An 18176-nucleotide genomic window follows, 5' to 3' on the forward strand; every position below is an offset into this window, starting at 1 on the left:
TTTTATTGATGTAAAGACCTAAATTGAGTGATTTTATTAATATTAAATAAAATTCAATAACTTTCATCGATAAATTCTAAAAGTTAGAATGCGATTAACTCCTTTCTTTTTTACCAGGTCAGTCTACTCCTTTTTTTTCACTCTTTAATTTCTCACAATAATGAAAAAGGTAGGGTTCAATTTTACGACAGATAGGAAAATGATTGAAAGTTTACCCATTATTCTGCATTCACAATAGTTTTGTCAGTTAGGCTTCAAATATTTCTCTTTATCAAGTAGCAGAACAAATTAAATATGCTTTCTCACCATATACCTAAAGCTGAGAGTTAGTCTTTAGCAATATTATTCAACAATGTCTCAAGCTTCTTCTTCCAAAATTTGCAACTACGATGTCTTTTTGAGTTTTAGAGGAGAAGACACACGTAGAACTTTTGTGAGTCATCTACATAAGGCTTTGGAACAAAGTGGAATCTGCATTTTTAAAGATGATGAGCAATTAGAAACGGGAAAATCAATTTCTGATGAACTTTTAAAAGTCATTAAAGAGTCAAAAATTGCTATAGTGATATTTTCAGAAAGCTATGCATCGTCAAGATGGTGCTTAGAGGAGCTTGCACACATCATAAAGTGTAAAAATGAATTGGAGCTGATAGTGATTCCAGTTTTCTATGATGTGACTCCATCAGATGTGCGCCATCAAAATCCCGCTTTTCAATCTCTCTACCTTTTCAAGATAGAGGTAAGGTCTGTGTACACACTACCCTCCTCAGACCCCACTTGTGGGATTACAGTGGGTCTATTATTATTGTTGTATAAGAATAAATACATGTAAGCTTCAATTAATTAAAATGTGATTTTGGTTTCTTTATGTAGATAATATGTTATATTTAGACTACATTCAGAATTATATCTTGCCCTTAATATGGAGTAATAGTATAAAACTAACCTATCACAAGGGTAATGAAAACATATCATATAAAAATACTATGACTAAAATTGTAGAAGGAGGTTTTAGGGATAAGACAAAAGTACCCCTAGACTATGACTAAAATCCCAGAGACACGCCTTACTAAACTAAGGTCATATTACCCCTGAACACATTTTTTTGTAATTTTGTACATTTTTTGGCTTACGTGACATCCAAGCATCTTCCACGCATCTCAATTATGTGGAGTCACAAAGTGTGTCACTTGCGCCAAAATGTATACAAAATTACAAATAAAATGAGTTTGGGTGGGAGGGACGGGTAATAGAACCTTAGTTTAGTTAAGGTGTGTCACTGAAATTTCGTAATGAAGTACTAGTAATGAAGCAGTATCAATTTATCAAATGAAATTGATAAATTTATCTTTTATTATTTTATATAATGTAATAGTAATTTTGAATTATTTATTTATTATTTTAATTATGTATATACCACAAAAATAATTTATTTTATCTATGTTAAAATTTTTAATGATGAATTTGGTTGAATGATTTTATTGATGTAAAGACCTAAGTTGAGTGATTTTATTAATATTAAATAAAATTCAATAACTTTCATTGATAAATTCTAAAAGTTAGAATGAGATTAACTCCTTTCTTTTTTACCCGGTCAGTCTACTCCCCTTTTTTCACTCTTTAATTTCTCACAATAGAAATATGTCATTCTTTATGGAATTTATCAACTGAAAAGGAAAATAAGTCATATAAAATGAGACAAGGGGAGTTGTAAGTTGGTGATTAGAACGTCAAATTAAGTCTACAACTAATTATATTTCACCAAATTTATCTAGCTTTGCTGAATTAAAGTTGTAGTTAATATTGAGTGATATTTTAAATATTACTCCATCCGTCTCATTTTATATGAGTTAGTTTGATTTGACACGAAATTTAAGGAAGAAAAGAAGATTTTTGAAACTTGTGGTCTAAAATAAGTTAAGATATTTGTGTGAACATTTTGAAGTTAAATTGTTATTTAATATAGAAGTGTGTCCTTTTTTTTAGACTAGCTAAAAAGAAAGTAAGTCAGATAAAATGAGACAGAGGGTACGTACAATTTATCCAACACTTATTTTGCTTCTTTTATGGAAAAAAAATTAGTTTATGAAGGGTATAAAAGTTGTTAAACAATTAGCATTTTGACATGCTTACTTTTTTATTTTTATAAAATATAGATAATTGACCTAGAAAATAAGACAGACAATCTAGTCTATGTAAGGTAAATACCTTCGTGTCATCTTGGTTAGATATTAGAGTAATTTGTCTTGAGTTTGAGTTTTCAGGCATGAAGCAGAATTCAACAAGAAACTTGTGGAACAGGTATTAGAGTTAGTAAACCCCACATGCATACACCTTCCAGGACTGGTAATTGGGCCTAATTCTCATGCAGCGGGAGTGATTTCTCTATGTGAATTCTACTCATCAACTGGTGTCTGCATGTTTGGGATCTATGGGATGGGTGGCATTGGTAAAACAGCTGTTGCCAAAGCCGTTTACAATCAAATCCACAGGGGGTATGAAGGTTTCTCCTTTGTGGCTCACGTAAGAGAGCGCTCGGAAAATAACATGCTTCACAATCTACAGGAACAACTTCTATCTGAGGTTCTAAAAAGAGAGAACTTTAAAGTCCAATATAATGTTGATAAGGGAAAATGCCAAATCCAAGACAGACTTGGTCAGAGGAAGGTCCTCATTGTTCTGGATGATGTCGATGACATGAGCCAGATAAAAGCATTGGCGGAAGAGAGAAGCTGGTTTGGTTCGGGGAGCACAATAATTATAACAACAAGAAGTGAGCATTTGCTAGATGATGTTGGAGTAGACTATAAGTACGAGGTAACAAGGTTGGATGATTTCTCTTCCAGGCGACTCTTTTGCTTTCATGCTTATAAGAATACTAATGTACCCGAAAATTTGGATCATGAGTTGGTGAAAGACATAGCACGTCTAGGTGGAGGGGTTCCTTTAGCACTCGAAGTTTTGGGCTCTCTTTTGCATAAAAAGGACGATCAAACATGGAGAAGTACCCTCGAGAGCTTGAAAAATCTTGCTCATCACAGCAGTATTCACAAAGCACTCAAAGTAAGCTATGACTCACTTGATGAGAACTCTCAGGAGATTTTCCTTGACATCGCATGCTTTTTCATTGAAGCCCAGGAACTTTTTGCTAGTCTTGTATTGACCGGTTGTGGTCGCTCTTTCAGCTTGGGGAAAGGAATTTTGACCGGAAGATGTTTAATCAAAATCGAACAGAATCGTTTGTGGATGCACGATTTAGTTCGAGATATGGCTAGAGAAATTGTTCGTCAAGAGTCACTTAAAGAGCCTCATATGTGCTCTAGATTGTGGTTTCATGAAGATGTTAATTATGTGCTACGAAAGAACAAGGTAAAAAAAAACCTCTTTCCTTCCATTGTCTCTTACATTTGTTAGTTGATCTGGAGTATAGAAAATTGATATTCTCTCCATTTCAATTTTATATGGTGGTATTTGACTGTGCACAAGGAATTTTTAGAAAAAATGGACTTGAGACTTATGGTCTTAAATATTTAACGGAAAAGGATCAAAATTGCCCCTGAACTATGCGAAATAGACCACTTATACCCTCCATTACATTTTGGGATCAAAAATATCCCCTCAGTTATCCCAGGAAACCACAAATACCCTCAAGAGTTAACACCCCAATTTTTTAGTGACGTGGCAAGCCACATGGGACTAATCCCTCCACCTAAGCATTGTCAACTAAGATTCACTACAAAAAAACTTGACTTTTAGTGGCGACAAAGTCGCCACAAATTCCCAAAATATTGCCACTAAATGTTATCAGTGATTTTTAGTGGCGATTAAGGCTCCAACAACCATTCGCTAGTAAAACCTATTTTTTCAACAAAAAAATATGATAATTAATTTTTGATTGCGACCTAATTTTCTAAAATAAAAAACTTGCAATATCCATATTAAAAACATCCAATATTATTACGAAAAATAATCAAAATTACTTCTCGATTCAAATCTCCTACAATATATATATATATATATATACATATATGACTTGAGACTTGTGGTCTTAAACATTTAATAACATTTATGTGACTATGAAATCATTCCAGTAAGGGTAAAATGAGAAGTTTAAAGCTAAATCGTTTCCAAACACAGAGAGTGTCATTACATGATGTTTTAAGCTCTTTGAAAAGTAAAATAAGCAATTATAACTGAATAAATAGAAGAATAACAATGTACCCTGCACTGTTATGATGACAGGGTAGCAATCTGATAGAAGGCATCAGCGCCATCCATCCCAAAGTGAAAGATTTAACTGTCGAGACAAAGTCCTTTGCAAGAATGGATAGGTTGAAAATATTTCAAGCAAAAGGAATGAATATTACTGGAAGCTTCAAAAATTTGTTTGAGGACCTAAGATGGCTAAGTTGGCAAAATTTCCCTTTGAAATGTTTACCTACTGATATTCATCTAACCAAACTTGTGGCTCTGGACATGCAATATAGCAACATCGTGGAAGTTTGGCAATCCACCATCAAGGTTTATTGCTAAAAAAACCTTATTCTAAGTTTTTCAAGGTTTAGATATAATAAGATTTTACATTAAGCGAACTATAGATACTAATGAATATAGCAACATCGTGGAAGTTTGGCAATCCACCATCAAGGTTTATTGCTAAAAAAACCTTATTCTAAGTTTTTCAAGGTTTAGATATAATAAGATTTTACATTAAGCGAACTATAGATACTAATGAATATAGCAACATCGTGGAAGTTTGGCAATCCACCATCAAGGTTTATTGCTAAAAAAACCTTATTCTAAGTTTTTCAAGGTTTAGATATAATAAGATTTTACATTAAGCGAACTATAGATACTAATGAATATATTATTGTTTCTATGTATCAGCCCCTGGAAAACCTGGCATATCTAAATCTCAGTCATTGTCAACGACTAAAGCGAACTCCTGATTTTTCAAGGGCGATAAGTCTTGAGACAATATTGTTTACAGGTTGCTCCGAGTTGGTTGAGATTGATTCATCAATAAAATATTTGGTGAAACTTGTTTACTTAAATCTGGAAGACTGTGTAAGCCTCAAGAATCTACCAAGCAGCATTTGCAAGCTAGAATCACTTCAACATCTAAATATGTCAGGTTGCTCGGGTCTACAACAACTGCCTGCTGATTTGGGACACTTGAAAAACCTAAGAAGCTTATCATTACAAGGATGCAACAGAAGTTTAAAGGCTCAATCTTGGCTGACTTCTATTTTATCTTATGTACCATGGGCAGGAAGTAGTTCATCGTGTCCAGAGAGGTTGTTGCCACATTCCCTTTCCCGTTTAAGTCACTTGACGGTGCTCAATCTCAACGATAATCTGAGTGTAAAAAGCCCCACAAATAATAACCGAAGAACTCAAAGAACAAAGCAATTATAAGAGTAATATTATAAGTAATAGCACCGCTAGCTAATACTCCCTCCGCCTCCTATTTATTTGTCAAATATTTTCTAATATAATTTCTCCTTTTACTTATCATTTTTGACAAATCAAGAAAGGACAATTTTCTTTTCATTCCTATAATATCCTCAATTTATTAATGTCTTTGAAAAATATAGTAAATAAATATGTTTGGAACATATCAATTAATAAAGATAAAATGATAAATTTATTATATCAAATTATCAATCATTATTTTCTTTCAAATCAAAATATAACAAGTAAATAGGTACGAAAGGTGTAGTATGTAGGAGTCCACACATACTAATAATAGATCTGTCATCATAAAAAAATATTTTATTTTGTTTATGAAATAAACTTTTCATTTTATTTGAAAATCAATGTTAATAAGCACTCGTTGTGATAAAGAAAAATGATGATATATATATAGGTCAAATATCACTTTCTATATCAATATACTATAATCTTAAAAATATTCTTAAACACTCTTAATGAAATTTTTAACCTTGCCTCTATATCGGAAGATACAAAAAGTAAAGGAGACACATTTTTCCATTCAATATATGCATAATAAACTACACGATCGTGAATCATATATTCATTGTCTAAAATACAAACAAAACGAGGAAAACAACACCGACATCTTAAAGTCAAGAGTCTTTAATTAAAAAAAACACGATTTATATTGTCTCAAATTATTTATCGTGATTTCAAAATAGTTAATTGGCTCATATTATTTGTTATTATTTTAGAAGTTAAAAATAAAATTAAATAACTTTTTCTATTATCCTTAGTAATAATTGTTCTTAAAGACTATAAACACCTCAATTAAATAAAATATTTCATAAAGATAAATTATATTCTAAGTAATCAAATGAGGGTAAAATATATCATCAAAAAAAAAAATCTATTGATTAATAATTTTTTTGAGAAACGTGTAAAAAAGAAACACGAAAAATAATCTGAGACAGTGACATAGATAAGATCCAATGAAAAAAACTTAATGAGAAATTGAGAATAGATTGAACTAGGAGTCGTGTTTCAATGTTGTTAACGTTGTTTTCTTAAGGAACGTGTGTTTTTTTTGTTGCTATTAATATTATAAAATCCTCTTGAATAATTTATTTTTATTTGAACATTTTAATAGCTGAGTTAGTTGACTAATTAAAAATTCAATGTGTTAGTGAAAATTTGATTTCCACCTTGTAATCTCCTTTTTCATTTCCTTTTCGTGAAAATAAAGCATACTTTTATATTTTTCCAAATTCGGCTCCTTTTTTCCCATCTTTTCTTATGATAGGAAATCGTATTATTCTTCTTTGATAATGTTTGAACGGACATAAAATTAAATCACTAGAATTGAATTCTAGCTGCTCTTCAAGTATAGTAAAGGAATAACTTTTTAAGTGCAACAAGTGATTTTAGGGGGGGGGGGAGGTTAGCTAAATATGCCACTCTAGCCTGCGTGGCGAGTGCTGTATGGCTATCAAGACATAATTTGTGGAATTCTTATAGAAATTAAGGTACGTAGGAAAGTATATAGAAGGCCTCTGCCTCTATATGATGACATGTCGTGGATTCCTTTGGTCACCACTCACCATAGATTAACTCTTTCTTCAATTTCATCTAATACTAAAATTTGTGTCTATGGCTTCTAATAGTATTATAATTCCCTCATCCTCCATGCCTCCACCTTCATCTTCATCCCATAAATATCATGTGTTTTTGAGTTTTAGAGGGGAAGACACACGTAAAACTTTTACGGACCACCTCTATTCAAATTTGGTGCAAGCTGGAGTTAATACATTTAGAGACGACGAGGAGCTCAGAAAAGGCACAGAAATCAGATCTGAACTGATTCAAGCTATAGAAGATTCCATGATCTCCATTGTTATTTTCTCAAAAAATTATGCATCGTCTAGCTGGTGTCTCGATGAGCTTTTGAAGATACTAGAGTGCAGAGAGCAGCATGGTCAGCTAGTTATTCCTATATTCTACGACGTTAATCCTTCTGAGGTACGTAGACAAGCCGGTACATTTGGTAAAGCACTTGCTAAACACAAAAGACGTTTTGGGAAGGAGAAGGTAGCAAGGTGGAAAGCCGCTGTCAAAGAAGCTGCAAATTTATCGGGACGGGATTTGCAGAACGTCGAGGACGGGTACTCTAACTTCCTCAAACTTGACTTTTTAACTTTTCTATACTGGTAGCTCACAAGAAACTTTAAAAACTATCTAGTCACCTAAAAGTGAACTACAGACAGCCGATAGCAAGTAGAACTAGTCTCCGTCACATGGTACCTGTTGCTGGTGGCAGGTGGCAGGTGGCAGATATCCCATGGAATTAGTCGAGGTGAACGAAAGCTAGCCTGGACACCACAGTCATAAAAAAAAAACGTCTCTATTTCACACCCCTACAATTACTATAAATTTTATATCTAAAGATAGTAAACTTTTAACACAATACAACATTAAGAAAAAAAGAACATATAGAACATTATCAGTTATCACTATACTCATACGAAATATTCTCTAAGTGAAAAGAAAAGGAAAACATTACCAATTCACTTCTGTGATGGATAATCAGACACCATAAAAAAGAAACAGAAGACTAAACCTGTATGAATAGAAAAACAATACAACAAACATATAGTGTGAATGTAACTCAAGAGTTATCATGCTGACACAATTCGGATATCAAATTTATAGTTGATTATAGTGTTCCTGAGAAAACTTTCTCTTCTGAACCAAAATAGCGGTCCTCTTATCTTCTTTTTATAAAGCAAATCGACTTTGACACTTGAATAATCCACATCACTTTTGCTTCTATTGGAACACAAGATACCCCTTTTCTGTGGAATAAAAAAATCATCCAATGGATTTCATAGTTCTTTTATATTATTATCCAATGTGAAATTGTAATGGTCTAGGAGGCATATCTAATTTTATTCCCAATCCTAATTTACCTCTTTCCAAGTAATCCCTCTCTACTATAATACCTCATTATGTATTAGTAAAAGTTAACGTAGGGGTCGTTTGGTAGCGAGATAAGAAACAAGTTATACATATATTAATTTTCATAAATACAATGTTTGGTTGATAGATAGGAAATAACCTATTCATGTATAAAATTAATACGCTGTTTGTTGACAATTTAGAAACCCGCATAACTAATACATGCATAAGTTATGAGGAAATCTATATAATATTTTATGCAGGACAAAAAGATGGAATAATTAATATATGTATGACTAATAAATGAATAATTAATAATTAATAATTGCATAACTAATACCTGCATAAAATAATACATATATTCACTCATAATTAATCCCTTCATTTCTATACCTGCATAACTCTAACCAAATACCAAAAAACCCCTTTTGTGATTAGAACGTCAAATTAAGTCCACAATGAATTATACTTCACCAAATTTATCTAGCTTAGTTGAATTAAAGTTGTAGTTAATATTGATTGATATTTTAAATATTACAATTTATCCCGCACGTATTTTGCTTCTTTGAAGGAAAATATAGTTTACGAAGGGTATAAAAGTTGTTCAACATTTCAGGAATATTTCTGTCGTTCAACAATTAGCATTTTGACATGCTTGCTTTGTTATAATATAGAAAATTGACCTAGAAAGTAAGATAGACAAATACAATCTAGTTTATATAAGATAAATAAATACCTTTTTCTCATCTTGGTTAGACTTTAGACTAATTTGTCTTGAGTTTGATTTTCCAGGCATGAAGCAAAATTCAACAAGAAACTTGTGGAAGAGGTCTTAAAGTTAGTAAACCCCACATGCATGCACCTTCCAGGACTCGTAATTGGGCCTAATTCTCATGCTGAAGGAGTGATTTCTCTATGCAAGTTCTACTCATCAACTGGTGTCTGCATGTTTGGGATCTATGGGATGGCTGGCATAGGCAAAACAACTGTTGCCAAAGCCGTCTACAATCAAATCCACAGGAGGTATGAAGGTTTCTCCTTTGTGGCTCATGTAAGAGAGCGCTCGGAGAATAACATGCTTCACAACCTACAGGAACAACTTCTATCTGAGGTTCTAAAAAGAGAGAACTTTAAAGTCCAATATAATGTTGATAAGGGAAAATGCCTAATCCAAGACAGACTTGGTCAGAGGAAGGTCCTCATTGTTTTGGATGATGTCGATGACATGAGCCAGATAAAAGCATTGGCGGAAGAGAGAAGCTGGTTTGGTTCGGGGAGCATAATAATTATAACAACAAGAAGTGAGAATTTGCTAGATGATATTGGAGTAGACTATAAGTACAAGGTAACAAGGTTGGATGATATCTCTTCCAGGCGACTCTTTTGCTTTCATGCTTTCAAGGATACTACTGTACCCGAAAATTTGGATCATGAGTTGGTGAAAGACATAGCACGTCTAGGTGGAGGGGTTCCTTTAGCACTCGAAGTTTTGGGCTCTCTTTTGCATAAAAAGGATGATCAAACATGGAGAAGTACCCTCGAGAGCTTGAAAAATCTTGCTCATCACAGTAGTATTCACAAAGCACTCAAAGTAAGCTATGACTCACTTGATGAGAACTCTAAGGAGATTTTCTGTGACATCGCGTGCTTTTTCATTGAAGCCCAAGAACTTTATGCTAGTCTTATATTGACCGGTTGTGGTCGCTCTTTCAGCTTGGGGAAAGGAATCTTGACCGGAAGATGTTTAATCAAAATCGAACAGAATCGTTTGTGGATGCACGATTTAGTTCGAGATATGGCTAGAGAAATTGTTCGTCAAGAGTCACCTAAGGAGCCTCATATGCGCTCTAGATTGTGGTTTCATGAAGATGTTCATTATGTGCTACGAAAGAACAAGGTGAAAAAAAACCTTTTTCCTTCCATTGTCTCTTACATAGATCTGGAGTATAGAATATGTGTGTGCATATATTGAAATTCTCTCCATTTCAATTTATATGATGATATTTGACCGTGCACAAGGAATTTTTAGAAAAAAATGACTTGAGACCTGTGGTCTTAAACATTTAATAACATTTATGTGACTATGAAATCATTCCAGTAAGGGTAAAACGAGAAGTTTAAAGCTAAATCGTTTCCAAACACAGAGAGTGTCATTACATGATGTTTTAAGCTCTTTGAAAAGCAAAATAAGCAATTATAACTGAATAAATAGAAGAATAACAACGTATCCTGCACTGTTATGATGACAGGGTAGCAATCTGATAGAAGGCATCAGCGCCATCCATCCCAAAGTGAAAGATTTAACTGTTGACACAAAGTCCTTTGCAAGAATGGATAGGTTGAAAATATTTCAAGCAAAAGGAATGAATTTTACTGGAAGCTTCAAAAATTTGTTTGAGGACCTAAGATGGCTAAGTTGGCAAAATTTCCCTTTGAAATGTTTACCTACTGATATTCATCTAACCATGGGCAGGAAGTAGTTCATCGTGTCCAGAGAGGTTGTTGCCACATTCCCTTTCCCGTTTAAGTCACTTGACGGTGCTCAATCTCAAAGATTGTAGGCTTTCAGAAGCAGATGTTCCCACCAATCTTGGGAGTTTAACCTCTTTGAAATACCTGAATTTAGGAGGAAATGATTTTTATAGTCTCCCATCATCCCTCTTTTGCGACCTATCTGAGCTACATCATCTTGTCCTGGATAATTGCAAGAATCTTCAAATGCTCTCACTACTTCCTTCTAATCTGCAAGTGCTCCATGCAAATGATTGTTCATCCATTGAAAGTCTAGACATGTCCAATTACAGGATACTGCCACAGCTCTATGTATCTAATTGCGACAGATTGTCCGAGATTAAGGGCATGGAAACTATCGAAAATGTTGAATATGTTCGCATAGAGAGCAGTAGCAAGCTGGCAAGACGTTTCTTTGATGAAAGTTTCTTCCAGCTGGTTAGTTAGTTCCTCTATTCATCTCATCTTTGTACTATTATAATTAAGTGCAATTCACACCATTTATTTTTATTTTATGCAGACGGGAGAATGTGATAAAGATCTTCCTTATCCAAGCAGCTACTATATTGCAGGTAGCGAGGTTCCAGAATGGTTCAGCAACCGAAACATAGGATCTAATATAACCTTAACAATGCCACCAAACATAGAACATAACTTCCAGGGAATGATCCTTTGGTCTATCTACGAGTCCATACACTATGAAGATTTTCAATATGGTCCTGTCCTAGAGGTCGGTGATCAGACCAATAAAGTTACATGGGTCCTTTCCTTCCCCAATATTACTATAACCGCTGACAAACGTTCTTGGGTGAGCTTCATACCACGAGATTACTTTTGTCCTGCTTTAGAAGGTGGAGAACAAATTACATTTTCGTTCAGTATCAGAGAGCAGGGATTCATAGGGTTAAAAGTGACAAAGTGTGGCGTCCATCCAGTCTATGCAACAGCAGAAAGAACATTGCCAAAACTCCAGTTTCGAGATCCTCGGAGTAATTTTGAGGAAAGGTGGTTGATACCCTTGTGGAGAAAATCATCCATTGCTGGAGTAGGACATGTTATGTCATATAATCTTAATAATGGCACTGATGATCAGCACATTCAGAAAGTCATATTCAGCGGCCTTCGTCTTTCAGAAGCTGGTGATGGGACATCTTCATTTCACAACATCATCGGCACACCTTTCCATGTAAATCACGCGAACTTTCGCCAGATTTTGCAGGAAGCATATGACCATAGTCGACGGAATACGGCTGATTGGCGAGATCTATTTTGCAATGTCGTAGTCGATGACAATTCTGGCAAGAAAATACACACCTTGAAAATGAGTAGTCTTTAACTTTTGATGCAGCTTGCCCCCGTGGGAAAATCTTCAAGGTCAAAGTTCAAAATCTCTTAAACTTGAAGTTCTTCCCATAACCGCATCTTACTGTATCCTACTACTCAAATGGTCAAAAATCTCTAACGGTAGAAGTTAAGTCTCCTGCTGTTCTCTACTTCAACAACTACAATTACGCCTCCTTAGTGTTTTCTACTACTCATCAAGGTGCACACAAACTAGCTCAAACACCATGGTTATCGGAAGTAAAAAAAAAATGGTCCTTTCATATACATCGTAGAACCAAGTTCATAAAGGAAATAAACAAAAAAAAAATTGTGATTTTCACTGAGTATGAAAAAAATGAGACTTGATCCAAAATGCTACAATTTCAATGATAAGTCCGATAAGTTGTTTCTGAAGGTGCTGTTGTTCATCTTATATTTCTAAGATACAAAATCTGAAAAAACAGAAAGAAGATCAAGCCCACTGAATGCGCAGTGTCCCCTTAAGGAAATTATTCCCCTCTAGTATTCGAGGTTTGATTTGGAATATGTCCTCCCAGGATAGAATGATCTCAATCACCAGTGTATTGATACCCAAAACGCTGGTGTCAGCGAGCCACTCAACGGCAGTAAAGTACACTTAGAGTACTAGATTGAAGAAGTTCAGAAATTGGTTCTTTTAAAATGAGAGGAAATCCCTCAATTTATAGAAAACAGAGGGTAGCGTGAAAATGTTCTTATTGTGCCTTACCGGAAAGGTCACAAACCTTTGAAAAGTCATATTCTTTCGGAAAGATCACCACCTTTCATAAAAGTCACAACTTTTCATAAAAATCGCAACTTNTAAACCAATTTAATAAATTAAGGCATAAAAATCATTTTTTAATTAATTGGCTAACCTTTTTGAGGAAAAGACTAAGTATATACTTTATATATATTTTTTTTTATTTAATTGAAAAAGTTTTGACTAACATTTTTAAAGTTTACTTAAGAAAAATATTTTAACTAAAAATAATAATTTTAGAATGAGTATAATATGAATAAGTGAAGAGGCGTTAAAACATATACCTTAAGAATAAAAGAAATAATTTGATCAACATATTTGATTAATAAAATAAAATAAATATTAAAAGTTAACCAACACAAAGAAAATAACTTATCTTTTGGGGAATCTAATTAAGTTAATTAAAAATTATAAAGTTAGAGTTAAACAACAAACAATAAATAATCGTAATTAAATAATTAAAGAGTAAGGAGGAAATGAATTTGGGCCTCCTTTGGGCCAATTTCGCTGGAATTTTGGTCTTTAAACCAATCCCGTTTTTGTATACACTAGATGTATATCAGTGTATATCGGAATGTATATCAGCCCTTTTCATGTATATCTTGCTTCCAAACACATGTATTTCGCATCAGCCCTGTATTCCTGCGTTTTTGACCTGTATATTGATGTATATTGAATATATATAATGTATACATCTCGTATACAACCCTTTTTGAGGCCTTTGGGACCTAAGAATTCAATTTCCAGCCTTGCGGCTTTCCCAACACCTGTTCATCAGCCTTTAACTCGGAATAGAGGGTGGCTCAAGCGAGGAAGTGGATTTGGGCCTTTACGGCCCGATCGATATGCAAAGGGGAGAGAGCAAAGTCCAATAGATTTTATTTTTTTTTACCCTCCCCTAGGAGCTCCCACCCCTTTTGTTCCCTTGGTGACTCGAACTCGCAACCTTCGGGTTGGAAGTGAGGGGTGCTTACCATCCGAGCAACTCCCTCTCGTCAAGTCCAATAGATTCACTCGACAACAAGGGGTTCAAGGCAAAAAAGCAAGAGTTAGTAACTTAACAAAAAAAAAGACACATGATTAACTTTAAATCCGGATACTAGCAAATGACTTAGAGAATAAGTGTGCATCTCAAAGACTTATATAATTGGACCAAGAAGACTCATACATAAACTAATACCAAAGAGACTTATATCGAGCAAATTATATAGTAAAACAATCAAGACATATTCAAGAAACTCCACTTAAAGGCTTGTCTTTAAATAATAAGAGATTACTTTAACTTCATTAATTAGGAAAAAGGGGGCCGAGGTATATCACACTAAGGAGTCATACACACATGTTTACATAAGTGAGCAAGCTATCAAAGTAAACATTGTACAACTTACTATGCTTGAATTCATCCAAAATTAATAAGTAATTAATCCTACAAAGTAATAAACAATGAATATATCATCAGCAAGGCATGCTACCATTGGAACAAGACAAACCACTTGTTATCACTATTAATCAAATAGTTGACCGTATGTTGACAATATGCAACTTGAAACGAGAATCTCATTTTTTAGCAGAAGAAAAGGTAAAATTAATGGCAACACAATCGGATATGAAAATCCATATAAAATCACGTTTTGGCTTTGCATTAATGGAAAGAGCAACTAAACATGAATTGAGATTTGAAAACAAAAGCCATATTTCGAATGATCTTAAAGATTAAACTCCAACAGAACTGAGATTTGAAAATCAATAAAACAAGAAACTCAGATTTTTCACGGACTCAAATTTAAAATATAACCATTTTCAACTGAAATTTGAATAGCATGAAGGCACAAACTTAATTTAATCGGATCACAAAGACCACATAGGCTTTTAAGAAATAGATAAAACCGAGCCATTGGAACAGGCATCCGACTACACCATATATATTAGCATTAATTTATCAGTTGATTTTGATTAAAAAAAAAACTTAAGCCTATATGCATAACAACATTAAACAGTAACAATCTCAAATGCAACATACCTAACGCTTAAATATCGTCGTATAAACAAGACGATACAGACCCAAATCCCAATGACATCAAGCAGTAGCTTCGGGAAGAGGAAAAACGAACATAACTCAAAAGAGTAACCGAGAAACATCAACACTAGATGCAAACTTACAAGCTTTGACTTGACCGAACAGTGGAATTATATAAGAACAAATATATCCCATGGCAACATCAACAAAACCAACGATAACTAACAACGAACAACCACATACTAAGACTTTTCCGACATCGAAAAATATTATTTTCTTTGAAACAGAAAAAAAAAGGCGAGAGGAATATTGTAAAAGAGAAAGCATTACCTTGTTCGGGACAGCGACTGGCACGACAAGTTGAACAAGGACTCTTCTACCACGAGATTTAATATTAATAGCGAGCCAAGAAGTTCAAAACCGACTTAAACTCCAACTCCCCAAAAAAAAATCGTCCNCCCCCCCCCCCCCAAACCGAAAGCAAAGATGAATTTTTATAGGAGAAAGTCCATTCGATTAGAGGGGAAAACGGATTTAAAAATTTGAATTTCCAATCCCCTTTTCCCAGAAACAGTAGAAAGGATGGGGCTTTCTACAAAAGAGGATGAGGGAACGGGGTGAGTATGGGCGTTGCAGGGTATTGGACGAGACTTCCGGATTTGTTGGGATTTGAACGTTGCTTGCCGGTTGTTTGGAAGGAAGAAAAAGCAGGGGTCGGTTACTGTTTGTACGTATGGTGTGATGGGTATTTGTTTAAATGGGTTTCTTTTGTGAAGGGAAAAAATAAATGGGCCGGGTCGGTTATCAAGAGTGGGCTGGGAATGGAATGGGGCTGTTGGAAATTTGAATTGGAACGTTGGGCTGCTTATATTGTATGTATTATTTGGAAGGGAATTTGGGTCAAGTCTTGGCTGAAAAAATTGATCCAAAATTGGGGACAAAAATGTGGCCAATTGAATTACAATTATAATCAACTTGGATTTTATAATCTAGCCATATTGAGTTATTTTAGAGAATTCGGCTAGATTTATATGGGACAAATTAATATAAATTAATTAATGAGCTTCTTAATCTTAACAAAATAAAATAATCAACTCAAATATAAACTAAAAAAAAATATAAACTATTATATAACTAAACTAATTAACCAAATATTTAACTAAAACTAAAATCTTTTTTAGACCATTTTCGAATAATCATAAAATAAAATAATTATATACATAATTATGTAAAACATATATTAATATCTAACAATCATAAAATGTGACAAAACTAGTTAAAATAACTTGCAAGCTATATTATAATTATTACTATTATTATTATTATTATCATTTATTTTTTTGAAATTTTATAAAACTAATTATTTTAAATCGTTTAAAATTGAAGAAACTCGAAATGATTAATTTATATTGTGGAGGGTCAAAATTGGGTGTCAACAATGTAGTTCGTATCCATTTAGTAAATCGAAACATATTATATGACGAAGAGTCGATCCATAACAGTAGCAATTTATCCGTAAATAAACATATATCATCGAGCGCGAATAAGTTTTTACCCCAATGTCAACTCTTGGGTACTGAAGGAAGCCACTTGAACCTTGACTTGGTCATGCAAAAGTACACTTCTATGACAACATTTTTATCTGCAACTGAAAATATTTAAATAAATCAAATCATCATTTGAAAATGTTGAGGCGTCTTTTGAGTTAAAGCCAGCCACCTTTGTGGACAAAACCATGAGGTCCAAAAGCCTTGAGGTGGCCTAGAAGGACCGTTTCATAGCGGACATTATTAAATATCAAAATTAGTCAAAGCTAGAGACTTTTTTGGTCTAAAATATTGACAAGTTGTGCACCCACTAGTGGCAAATTATAAAGGAGATGATAACGATCCTTTTGTGGAATTTTATCCAAGAAGTAGTCACTTTCTCTGAAGTTCTGACAAATTTATTACTCCCTCTGTCTTAATTTCTGTCATGGTATATATATTATTAATCATGTGTTAAGAAATTGAGAATGATGTTTGATGTTTTGACTTCATCTCTGTGAAACTAGGGGAGAATATTCATTGTGATAGTAATATGGATGAAATGAAATTATGTTGTTCATATCCATTTAGTAAATTGAAACATATTATATGACGAAGAGTCGATCCATCACAGTAACAATTTATCCGTAAATAAACATATATCATCGAGCGCGAATAAGTTTTTACCCCAATGTCAACTCTTGGGTACTGAAGGAAGCCACTTGAACCTTGACTTGGTCATGCAAAAGTACAATTCTATGACAACATTTTTATCTGCAACTGAAAATATTTAAAATAAATCAAATCATCATTTGAAAATGTTGAGGCGTCTTTTGAGTTAAAGCCAGCCACCTTTGTGGACAAAACCATGAGGTCCAAAAGCCTTGAGGTGGCCTAGAAGGACCGTTTCATAGCGGACATTATTAAATATCAAAAATAGTCAAAGCTAGAGACTTTTTTGGTCTAAAATATTGACAAGTTGTGCACCCACTAGTGGCAAATTATAAAGGAGATGATAACGATCCTTCTGTGAAATTTATCCAAGAAGTAGTCACTTTCTCTGAAGTTCTGACCAAATTTATTACTCCCTCTGTCTTAATTTTGTCATGGTGTTTTAACTACGCACAAAACTTTATTTTTATTATAATCCATCAACCCGAGCTTTCACCATCCTGTGGTGACGATAAACCCCTCTAGTGTATATTAATCACACTCAAAAGTACAGCTAAATGGGACAAACCTTACCTTACTAAAGGTTGTTAATCAGAAACTAGGTTAGACATATCAAATATATATAGAGGTTAGACTATCAAAGTAAATGAGGAAGAGCACTCTCCCCATACCAAAAAAAGCATATGCAATGTACATCAAAATTACAACTTGTGGGGAAAAAAAAGACTATTGTCTTAAACAAGTAAATAAGTCGTAGACATCTGATTGAAGATAAATCACTCCATGAAATGTAAAAGGAGAAGTTAAAGTAAAATTATTTCTAAATTAGGAAGCATGTCATTCTTCCTGTTACAGAAAATAAAGGAAAATATGATACATAAATTGAAACAGCTGACTTTAAACACCTCAGAATATCCAACAAGTGATTTTAGAGGGGGGGGGGGGGGGGGGGGGG

General features: G+C 33.8%; 2 protein-coding genes across 2 annotated transcripts in view; both read left to right on the forward strand.

Annotated features, from left to right (window-relative positions):
- The first annotated feature begins 352 nt into the window (after nt 1-352).
- LOC125870017 (disease resistance protein RPV1-like) lies at nt 353-5418 on the forward strand. Its single transcript, XM_049550387.1, has 4 exons — nt 353-744; nt 2265-3369; nt 4243-4521; nt 4888-5418. Exons 1-4 carry the CDS (start codon nt 353-355, stop codon nt 5416-5418), a joined length of 2307 nt encoding a protein of 768 aa, XP_049406344.1.
- A 1625-nt stretch (nt 5419-7043) lies between these two features.
- LOC125870018 (disease resistance protein RPV1-like) overlaps nt 7044-18176 on the forward strand; it is a 16289-nt gene continuing 5156 nt past the window's right edge. Inside the window, exons 1-3 of the mRNA XM_049550388.1 lie at nt 7044-7598; nt 9184-10288; nt 10641-10729. Coding sequence (XP_049406345.1) covers nt 7087-7598; nt 9184-10288; nt 10641-10729 — 1706 coding nt within the window. The 5' untranslated portion in view covers nt 7044-7086. The remainder of the gene's footprint in view (nt 7599-9183; nt 10289-10640; nt 10730-18176) is intronic.

The sequence above is a fragment of the Solanum stenotomum genome, chromosome 7 (genome assembly GCF_019186545.1).
Source record: "Solanum stenotomum isolate F172 chromosome 7, ASM1918654v1, whole genome shotgun sequence".
Taxonomy (NCBI): domain Eukaryota; kingdom Viridiplantae; phylum Streptophyta; class Magnoliopsida; order Solanales; family Solanaceae; genus Solanum; species Solanum stenotomum.

What these genes read in the sequence shown, in the direction of transcription:
- LOC125870017 (XM_049550387.1), top strand. Translation starts at nt 353, where the DNA reads ATGTCTCAAGCTTCTTCTTCCAAAATTTGCAACTACGATGTCTTTTTG. An exon ending in CTTTTCAAGATAGAGGTAAG is followed by an intron (nt 745 to 2,264) that starts GTCTGTGTACAC and finishes TTGAGTTTTCAG; the next exon opens with GCATGAAGCAGAATTCAACA. An exon ending in TTTGGCAATCCACCATCAAG is followed by an intron (nt 4,522 to 4,887) that starts GTTTATTGCTAA and finishes TCTATGTATCAG; the next exon opens with CCCCTGGAAAACCTGGCATA.